General features: G+C 52.3%; 2 protein-coding genes across 2 annotated transcripts in view; both read left to right on the top strand.

Moving 5' to 3' along the window:
* Positions 1-101, top strand: part of BDZ99DRAFT_507578 (S-adenosyl-L-methionine-dependent methyltransferase) — a gene marked incomplete at both ends in the record, with an annotated part of 2032 nt that extends 1931 nt beyond the window's left edge. The window contains one exon of the mRNA XM_033724260.1: positions 59-101. Coding sequence (XP_033579172.1) covers positions 59-101 — 43 coding nt within the window. The remainder of the gene's footprint in view (positions 1-58) is intronic.
* A 2608-nt stretch (positions 102-2709) lies between these two features.
* Positions 2710-7484, top strand: BDZ99DRAFT_412780 (uncharacterized protein). The gene is made up of 5 exons (XM_033716662.1): positions 2710-2837; positions 2903-3091; positions 3148-5475; positions 5526-5969; positions 6020-7484. The coding sequence occupies exons 1-5, from the start codon at positions 2757-2759 to the stop codon at positions 7097-7099; spliced, it is 4122 nt and encodes a 1373-aa protein (XP_033579171.1). The 5' UTR covers positions 2710-2756; the 3' UTR covers positions 7100-7484.
* The last annotated feature ends 2483 nt before the right edge of the window (positions 7485-9967 follow it).

The following is a 9967-nucleotide window of genomic DNA, read 5'->3' as shown; positions in this document are numbered from 1 at the left end:
GGGGGCGGGGCTTTGGGTAGTATTGAGCAATCAAGTCACATAAGTGACAGTCCTGCAGGACATTTTTGGTGCTTTTTGGTGCTCTTGTGACTTGTTTGTGATATATATATGTGTTGTTTTTGGTGCTTTTGGTGCCATATGGGGCTATTCTGAGTTGTTTGCTATGTTCTCGTGATGTTTGATATGTGAGAAATGCGAGGATTTGCGGCAACTATTCGCGGTCACGTGACGTAGGCAAAACTTATCACAAAATCGCACATATCCATGCCATTTCCTTACCTTTCTAAACCAGCCTACTCACGTGATCCTTTTGCAATCGCTCAAATAGCTCTCAGGTGCCCCAGGGCCAATCAGCTTCTTAAATCTATGGATGTCACGTTTTATCGGGCCTAAGTCGGGCAGGAGGTGTAAACATCTATAATTTCACGTCAAATTCTTACGCCTTCCGAATCACTATTATCACGTGTTTGTATTGCAGGGTTGGTAGCGTGTTTGAGGGACTCCTGGGATAATTAGATGCAAGAAAACATGCATGTCACGTTCTAGAGGGTGGAAATTAGCTCAGTGGCATAAAGATACATGAAACGATGTCAGATTCCGACCCGTTCGAATTCATGTACTTACGTAATCGGTTTGCGGGGTTGGTAGTTAGTTAGGGTCTTTGGAGGAGTGCTGGGCTAATAGGAGTTGACAAATGTATAGATGTCACATTCTAGCGGGCGTGAATTAGGTGGGCGGTATATTAATCCTCAATCTAATGCTAAATCCCGATGTATTAGGTTTGACATACTTACTTGATTATTTTGCAAGCGCTGAAGAGGATTTAGAGGGCTCCTGGGCCAACAAGGGCCACGAAATGAAGGATGCCACGTTCTGGAGGCTGTGAATTGGGTGGGAGATGTCTTGAATCTATAATTTGATACTAAATCCCATCGTATTGAAAACAAGCATGCTCACGTGACTGTTTTGCGGTGAGGGTAGCGTCTTTGGAGGACTCCTGGCCTAATTAGAGTGGAAAAAGTACAGATGTCACGTTCCGGAGGCCGTGAATTGGGTGGGAGATGTATTAAATCTATAATTTGATGTTAAATCCCAACGTATTAAAAACAGCGTGCTCACGTGATTGTTTTGCAAGTGCTGAAGTAGATTTGGAGGACTCTGGGCCCAATTAGAGTCAAGAAATCATTGATGTCACGTTCCAGAGGCCGCGAATTGGATAGGTGGGAGATGGACGCAGCCGTGGGGACGTTTCGAACGTGCGTTCTAGATCGAGTGTACTTACGTGCTCGTTTTGCACTGTAGGAGGATGACCTCGAGGACTCTAGGGCCAACGAGAGGTAGGAAACCATGGATGTCACGTTCTGTAGGGCGTGAATCGGGTTAGAGGTGCGTAGATATAGCAGCGGGAAGTTTTTTGACGCACTTTCTTGATTGGGTATGCTTGTGCGTGGGTTTGGAGGTGTTGATATGAGTGTGGAGAACTTCCGGGATAATAGGAGTTGAGAAAACATGAATGTCACGTTCTGGAGGGTGAGAATTGGGTAGAGGTAGATAAATACAGCCATTTTTGGAGAATTGATAGGGTGTCTCAGGCGCTCCTGGAGGTGGGAGAGGTAGGAAGAAGAGGATGTCAAGATTCGGAGGGTGTAAGTTGGACCGGAGACATACGAATTAAGAATGCGGTCGCAGATTCTAACCCAACCAAAATAAGCATGATCGAGTGTGCATTTTTTTTAGGTGCTGATAGGGGTTTAGGGGCCCTCTGGGGGTGTGAGGAAGACGGAGAAGACAATGTCACGTTCCGTAGCACGTGAAATGGACCGATGGTGCTTTCATACGTCTCGGGACCCCGTTTCCAGACGTTCCATAGATTGATAGACTCATGTGATTGTTTTGAGGGCGTTGATAGGGGTTTCGGGGACTCCCGGCGGTGAGAGAGGTAGGGAGAAGAGGATGTCACGTTCCATAGCACGTGAATCGGGCCGGTAGTAGTTTCATGCATTGGGAGCCCCGTTCTCACACGTTGCATATATTGATATGCTTTCGCGAGCATTTTGCGGGTGCTGACAGTGGTTTGGAGGACTTCTAGGGACTCGATATCTAGGAGATGCGGATGTCAAGTTCCATAGCACGTGAAATGGTTCGGTGGCATTTAGATGCCTCTAGACGATATATTCTCACGCACTCTTGAGATTGATATGCTCACGCATGCATTTGGCGGCTGCTGATAGGGGTGTGGAGGACTTAAGGGGATAGATTATTAAGAAATGTGGACGTAAAGGTTACGGGGTCGTGAATGGGACAGGCAGAATATACATAGCTCTACGGGATCTCTTTCCACGCGCGTTATGAATTGAACATACCCACCTGTGCATTTTACGCGGTCCGATAGGACTTTGGAGGACTTCTAGGGATGGATGGAATGCGCTTGATGAAGCCTGCAGCGATGCGAGTTCAACCTACATGGTGAATTCAAGGTTCCCAAACTTCAATTCTGAACGATGCATACTCAATCACTTACCCTCATCCAGCTATCGGAGTGGCTTCAGCTTAGTAGTAGTAGGGTTGCCAAAATTGCTTTTGGGTGGCTTCGATAAGGATGAGGTTGATTTAAAGCTGGGCCGTCACCCCACAAAAGCAGCCGTGCACCGTCGCCGTTCTCACATGCTTGGCGCAGACGTCAAGGGATCCTCAACACCACGGCCATCGACCACACCGCGCGCTCTCTCGAACCCCAACATGCCGCCCCGATAACCATGCGCGGCATTCTCCCCGGGCGGCCGCAGGCGAAGCTCCAGGCCGTCACCACCGGGCTGTGGGAAAACCTGCAGGTCATTGTGAGAGATCCCCAGGCCGGCAAAGTGACGCGCATGGCGTGTAATGCTAACTATTTATTCCGTAGGCGTATATATCTGGGAATTCGGTCGTTGTGCTTGATGGATATAATCATGTCCTGCAAACCATCTATATCAAGGAAGAGGAGGAGCTGGAGGCGATCAAGTTCGATGAGGAGACCGGGAAGATCGCGGCATGTTCCGGCGAGCATATCTACATCTACAAGCCTTATGGCAAGGATGAAGGAGCTTTGAAGGTTGCTATATATCGCCACCCTCTGATGATCCCAAGCTAATCAGTATACTCCGACAGTGGTCCCTCCAAGGCACCCTCCCCCTCGCCTCCCCGAACGACCACATAACCACCCTCTCCTGGGGCCTCGACGAAGAGCTCCTCGTCGGTAGCACCTCCCTTACCCTCTTCTCCACCCACAGCTCCCCGGAGCAGATCTGGACAAAACGCCTCGCCAACCCCGCCAAATTCGCCCAGTTCTCCCCAGACGCAACCTTCATCGCTTCGACGGGGACACACGATCGACTATTGAAGATATGGCGGCGGCTGGCATTTGGCTCTGTGGAGCAGGCGTTTGATTACAGCTACCTCCCACACCCCTCCGCAGTCACGGGCATGCATTGGCGGAAACCGTTCCATAAAGAGTCGGCATCGGAAAACGTGCTGTATACCATCTGCGCGGACAGCAAAGTGCGGGTCTGGACAACGGGGGAGAATCACGGGAGCGATGGCTTGGTGCTGTGGGCGGAGATTGACTTGCTGGAGTCGATACAGCCGCGGGACCTGGAGCAGCAGAGCAAGAAGCGATACGCCTTTTTCATCGACAGCAGGGATTTCACGTATGCGACGGAACGAGCGGTGCAGAGAGCGTCGAACGATGATAAAGAGCAAATGGCACTTTCGCATCTCATAGAGGTCGCGAACCGCAGTCCGGAGGTGGTGGTAGTGCTGGACGATCGAGGGAATATGTCCGCGTGGGGTCTCGAAAGCATTGGCTGCAAAGTCAGGAAAACCACTGATATCTTCAACATCGCGCACGTTGAAGGGCTGCATCTCCATTTCGCCAAAGGCGCAAGCGGGCTGGACGACAACGTGCAGTTCCATGCTTTCTGCGGTGATAAGCCGGATAGCGTCTTCACACTCCTCACGCATCATTTCGATGGCAGGATTGAGTGGCTTGAGAGCCGCGTTGATTACCTCTTTGATCCTTCAGCTCAGCCGCATCGGATACAGCGGAAGGCGGTCTGGACGGGACATTCCCATGCTATCAAGAAAGTCAACCGGACGGCAAGCGGAAGAGCTCTGATCTCGCGCACGGTCAATGATGAGAGCGTCGTGTGGGTGCAGAGGCATATTCAGTCTGGCATGACTCTCCATCGGCATAGTATGGTCAATCATGGAGGGCACATCCATCGCACGTCTATTCTCCACGAAGGAAACTTCGTCGTCTTCCTGCATCACAAAAGCATCTCCCTCTGGGATTCACGAGGGCCGGTCGCGGTGGAGGTCGCCCGCTGCCAATACAAGCTCCAGGGCAAACCGCTATGTCTTCTAGTCGTCCCCGAGACGGAACCTGGCAGGGGTTGTATTCACATCGCAACTATTAGCTCTGAGATGAAGGGATTGGCTTGGGAGTTACAACTTCCGCCAGAAATTGACCCGCTCACGGGAAGGAAATTTTCCAGCATAAGCGCATCGGCTCCGGTGTACACCAAGGCCGCTCAAACGAATGGCCACTCTGAGATCACGATGAAGGAGTATGGATCGTTTGATCTTGGCTCCGGCGATGGCCTAGCTTTCGTGCTACCAGTCGATCCCGCCGGAACAGCGCCCGTCATCTCAGGCTTCCTAGATACTTTCGCACGCGACGTCGCCATTTCAACCACAAAATCTGGCATCATCAAATCATGGACAGCGAGAGTCAACTTCGAGCAGCAAAAGCTGGATTGGCTTCTTACCTCAACAGTCGACACAAGCATTCCCAATCCGCACCTTGCCAGCGGCACGTCGATACGAAAAGCTGCCCTAGTTGATGCTGAGAAGACTACCCTCACGATATGGAACACGAGAAGCGCCATGCTAGAATACGAAGAGCGGTTCGACGGGCACGGCACGATTCAAGACCTCGATTGGTCGTCCACGCCAGACAACCAATCCATTCTGGCGGTCGGCTTCCCACACAGAGTCGTTATCTATGCTCAGCTGCGGTATGACTATCTCAATGCCGGTCCGTCATGGACGCAGATCAGAGAAATCCGCATCCGCGACCTCACGCCTCATCCCATAGGCGACTCTGTCTGGTTGGGCAGTGGCAACCTTGTCATTGGCGCAGGTAATCAGCTGTTTGTCCAGGATGAGCATGTTGAGGTCGATGGCCTGTTCCCTAGTCTGCGACTGCTATCGAGAAAGAAGGCGGAGCTCGATATTTTCACTGCCGTTAGTAGGCTGAATGGGCCGCTACCGGTCTTCCATCCTCAGCTGCTTTCGCAGTGTGTGCTCTCCGGGAAGGTGGCACTTGTTCAGCGGATCTTGCTCACTCTTTATAAGAAGCTGAAGTTCTTTATCCCAGGTGATGAGTTGGAAGGGTTCTTGGGGTTCGAGGCCGAAGACTTCTCGGAGGATCACGATGTAAGCTATACTAATTCCTTTCTGTAACTCCGGTTATACTGACTCTACAGACTGCTATGACAGCCTCCCGGAAAGAGATGCATTCCTCCTACGCCGACTTCTCCGAAGACTCAGATCCCGACACCGTCACCGAAGCTGTCGCCAACTCCCTCAAAGAAACCCTTACCAAAGTCCAGCTGCCCGAACTCTCCTCCCAAGAGCAATTCCATCTCGCCGACATCATCGAATGTGTAGGTACGGTCGAGAAGCATCGCCGCTCCATCGACGACAACGCCGGTCGATTCCTGCTATTCTTCAGACAGCACGTCCTCCGCTCTGGCCAGCATTCCGCCGAAGAAGTGCCCATCTCCTGGCGCGAAATTACCTGGGCTTTCCACAGCGGCAGCCAAGACATCCTCGTCGACCTCGTCTCCCGCCACTTCAGCGGCCGCATGCTATGGCGCCACGCGAGGGAAAGCGGCATCTTCATGTGGATGACCGATCTCACAGCTCTAGTAAGCTCATCAACTGTTCGCACCCCGAACACTGCTGATAAGTCCACCAGCGCGCCCAATTCGAATCCATCGCCCGCAACCAGTATACCTCCACAGACGACAAAAACCCCGTCGACTGCTCCCTGTTCTACCTCGCCCTCCGCAAGAAACCCGTCCTCATCGGCCTCTGGCGCATGGCCACCTGGTCCCGCGAACAAACCCCCACCCTCCGCCTCCTCTCCAACAACTTCTCCGAAGCGCGCTGGAAAACAGCAGCGCTGAAAAACGCCTACGCTCTAATGGGCAAGCGGCGCTTCGAATACGCCGCCGCCTTCTTCCTCCTCGCCGACCACCTCGCCGACGCCGTCTCGGTCCTCTCGAACCAGCTTGGCGACACGCAGCTCGCCATCGCCGTCGCACGCGTCTACGAAGGTGACGACGGGCCCGTCCTCACCGCCTTCCTCAAGGAAAAAGTCCTGCCCCAAGCCACGCGCGAGGGCAACCGCTGGCTCGCGACGTGGGCCTTCTGGATGCTGGGGAAGCGCGACAGCGCTGTGCGCGCGCTCGTGCAGCCCCTCACGACGCTCATGTCGCCGCCGGAGACGCCGTCGTATTCCTCGAAGCTGTTTTTGACGGATGATCCCGCGCTGGTGGTGCTGTATAAGATCCTTCGCGCGAAGAGTCTGCAGACGCTGAGGGGCGCGGCGATGGTGAGTCCACGCGCGGAGTGGGAGTTTGTGCTGCATACCGCGGGGTTGTATGAGCGCATGGGCTGTGATCTCTTGGCCCTAGATTTGGTGAAGACGTGGGAGTTCTTGTTGCCGCGGGTGCAGCAGAGTAAGCTACCGCAGACGCCAGTGGATGGGGTGGCGGCGAAGACGAAGGGGCCGCTGGATGCGGATTTCGATCCGCGTACGCTGCTGAAGAGGAGGAGTAGTTTGGTGGTGGCGGATTTGCCGACGAGGGAGCATGTTAGGAATGCGTTGCAGGAGGCTGAGGGGGGGATTGAGGAGAGTAGTGATGAGGAAGATGGGGAGGAGGAGGGGGAGAAGGTGGATGGGGTCAAGGAGAAGGAGGGGACGAAGAAGCCGCCGCCAACGCAGTTCCAGGAGCCGGATGCTGGGAGTTTGTTGGATGCGTTTGGGTTTTAGGAAGTCGTGAGTGTAGTATAGGTTGTATGAAGTATGGCATTGGTGGTGTTGATGGTGCGATTGCTAGACTCGAGCGAAATCGGATTGTTTGTGGTAATGGCATGGCTTGTAAGTGTGCTTTCGATCAATCAAAGACATAGTCACGAGTCATCTCCAACGCGTGCAGTTTGGGTTGTGAGGTCTTGTGAGGGTCATTTTGGTTTGAATCAAAGGGTCATGCTGAAGAAGCTCCTCGATGACCTTGATATGTGAGTCTGGGGTAAGATTGCTGGAAGTCAGCTGTCTCTATCACTCTCAACTTCTCGATTGCTTCTACACACACTTCGCAAGTAGCTGTTATATGAGCAAACAACTCTATGGTATAAATCACTGCTCATTCTCCCTCTCTAAATCCCCATCGCAGACTACTATTCCCTTGTACATCATTCCGTCTGATTCTTATATCATTCCTAGCTTTTCTATATTTTTTCCAAATTTCCTAAAGTATACCACGCTTCTCCAAACAGTGTCAAAAGTGTGTGTGGTCCCTCTTGATGGTGCCTGAAACCCGCGGAGCCCATGGGCGCCAACGCTGCACATGGTTATACCTTCATGGTTGATGGTGTCGAGCCCGAGCAGAACGTGGAGTGGCTGACCCCCTCTGAAATGTTTAACACTCCCAAGAAGCCCTCTTTATGGATACCACATCGGCCAGGAGTCATATCATGCACGCTGAGCGACCATGCGTGATCAGCAAGAGGGCAAGGTCCCTGCCCCTGGCCAGACGCCGAGTCTTGCAACATGCGCACGGCCCACTATGATGTCTTGCAGTCTGTCAAAACCGTTGTGGAAGACCACGATGGATTCTTGCTCCTAGCCAATTGCGGCTCTCCGTAGACAGGAACGACAAACCGGCAGAGGATGAAGCTTATGTGGACTCGGCCAGCCCTTCTCCGAGCCGCGCTCAAGCGCAGCCGGTGAAGATTCGCTCTGGAGGCTTCTTGGAAACGCCCATGAGCGACTGGAAAAGGCACAAAGCGTCCGTTTCGGCCACAAAGCGCCTGGTTTCAGTCGCTATGGGCGGAAGGCAGTCGGGTAGGCTAATCTTCACTATCTTTGAATTTGGTAAGCTGAGGTATATAATCTAGGGTTCGCCAACGACTTGCTTGCTTTGTTCTTCAGATCACTCAAACAGCTTCGATTGTAAGTTATCTTTTTCAACATCCTGCTGCAAGACCTTCAATATTGATCACATCGGCAAGACCTTCAAATCGAGCAGCACAAAAGTCGTCTCCACCCCGCCAACCCCCCAACTCTCCGCCTTCGGACTCGCCCGCTAGACACGGCTCCGAGACAAGACGGGGACTGGCCCCGCTACGACCAGGCTCTTGCGCTGGCGTACTACATGCGCCAGGCCCGTTACGATGTCCACGGCGAGGTCCGCGGCTCGAAGCTGTGGCTATATGTATGCCACCCCGCCGACGAGGGCCCCGACGAGGCCTACTGGTGCCAGGAGCGCTCCGGACTTGTGTCCAGTGACGCTCAGATGCAGGCGGAGATTGCTGCGAGAGGTCAGACCCTCTGAAGGGAGCTTTCTTGGTATGTGTGTTGTTCTTGATGTTTGGATAATTGTTAACTTATCACAGACAACAGCAAAGAGGGCCTAGTAGATGGTGGCTTGGGAGGGAGTCTGGGAGTCGGACTTCATTCTACAAATAGACCATAGATCACGACCTTTACAACAGAGCAATGTACACTAGATGGCTTCTCGAAGCTAGTCTAGACCTTTCATTATCAATCACGCTTATATATAACTTGTGATACTCTTTGATTCATGCCCTATGCAACACTTATCTACTTTCTATACAAATCCTGGACTTATTTATATGTACTGTGCATATACCACTACTCTGGCTCCACTCTTGCCCGCTCGACACCAGTGTAAGGAGGGCCCCAGAAATAAGATATCTGTCTCGTCAAAAGCTAGTCTAATATCCAACCCTTTGAACTTTGGCCAATTCTGCGCGCCCCTACAACTTCAAGATAACTTTGGGCACCCGGATATATCACTGCTCCGGCTCCATTCTTGCTCTCAACACCACTGTCAGGAGGGCCCTGGAAATTGGGTATCGGTTCGGTCAACAGGTAGTCTAATATCCAACCCTTGGGACTTTGACCAATTCTACGCGCCCCTACATCTTCAAATTAAGTTTGGGCACCCGGATCTATGAGTGCTTCGGCTCCATTTTTCCTCACCCGACGCCACTGCAAGGAGGGTCCTGGAAATTGGGTATCAGCTTCGTCAACAGGTAGTCTAATATACAATCCTTGGAACTTTGACCATTTCTGCGCGCACCTACGTCTTCGAAGTACGTTGCCGTCCACCACTACCGCCTCCTGGTGTCACGACCAGTGTCTTACTGCTGGTATTCAGCATCTAATTTAGTTCTTACTTTGTACGATCATATGCAGCCGAAGCCCTCCATAGACTGAAGCTTTCCATCACTACCACGTCCTCCTACTCCACACAGGTGCAGGTGGGTGTCCGATCTCGAAGCTTCTGTTGAAAAGTGGTAGACTGACAGAATAAGCCGTAGAGCGGCTGGAGAAGTCACAAAGCGTCGCCAGAACGAAGGTACCCGAGAGGCCACCAGGCGCCTGGATCGGCCGCTTAGGAGCGGAAGCTGCGCTCTGGCGGGCTGTCTATTCACTATTTCTGAGTTTGGTAAGCTTAGGTATATAATCTTGGGGTCGCCGACGTCTTTCTTCCTTTCTTCAGAAAACATCACAGCTGCAGAAGCTTTCTAGATCACAGTAAGTCTTCTTCTATGCCTTTCAAAGGATTTGATATTGACGTTACCTCTCGCAAGATCTCGAAAGCAGTACCAG

This window comes from Mytilinidion resinicola (assembly GCF_010093595.1).
Source record: "Mytilinidion resinicola strain CBS 304.34 unplaced genomic scaffold BDZ99scaffold_6, whole genome shotgun sequence".
Classification (NCBI taxonomy): Eukaryota; Fungi; Ascomycota; class Dothideomycetes; order Mytilinidiales; family Mytilinidiaceae; genus Mytilinidion; species Mytilinidion resinicola.
Note: the sequence above shows the minus strand (reverse complement) of the source record. Positions and strands in the feature narration are given on the sequence as shown.

What these genes read in the sequence shown, in the direction of transcription:
- BDZ99DRAFT_412780 (XM_033716662.1), top strand. Translation starts at nt 2,757, where the DNA reads ATGCGCGGCATTCTCCCCGGGCGGCCGCAGGCGAAGCTCCAGGCCGTC. An exon ending in ACTTCTCGGAGGATCACGAT is followed by an intron (nt 5,476 to 5,525) that starts GTAAGCTATACT and finishes CTGACTCTACAG; the next exon opens with ACTGCTATGACAGCCTCCCG. An exon ending in TGACCGATCTCACAGCTCTA is followed by an intron (nt 5,970 to 6,019) that starts GTAAGCTCATCA and finishes TAAGTCCACCAG; the next exon opens with CGCGCCCAATTCGAATCCAT.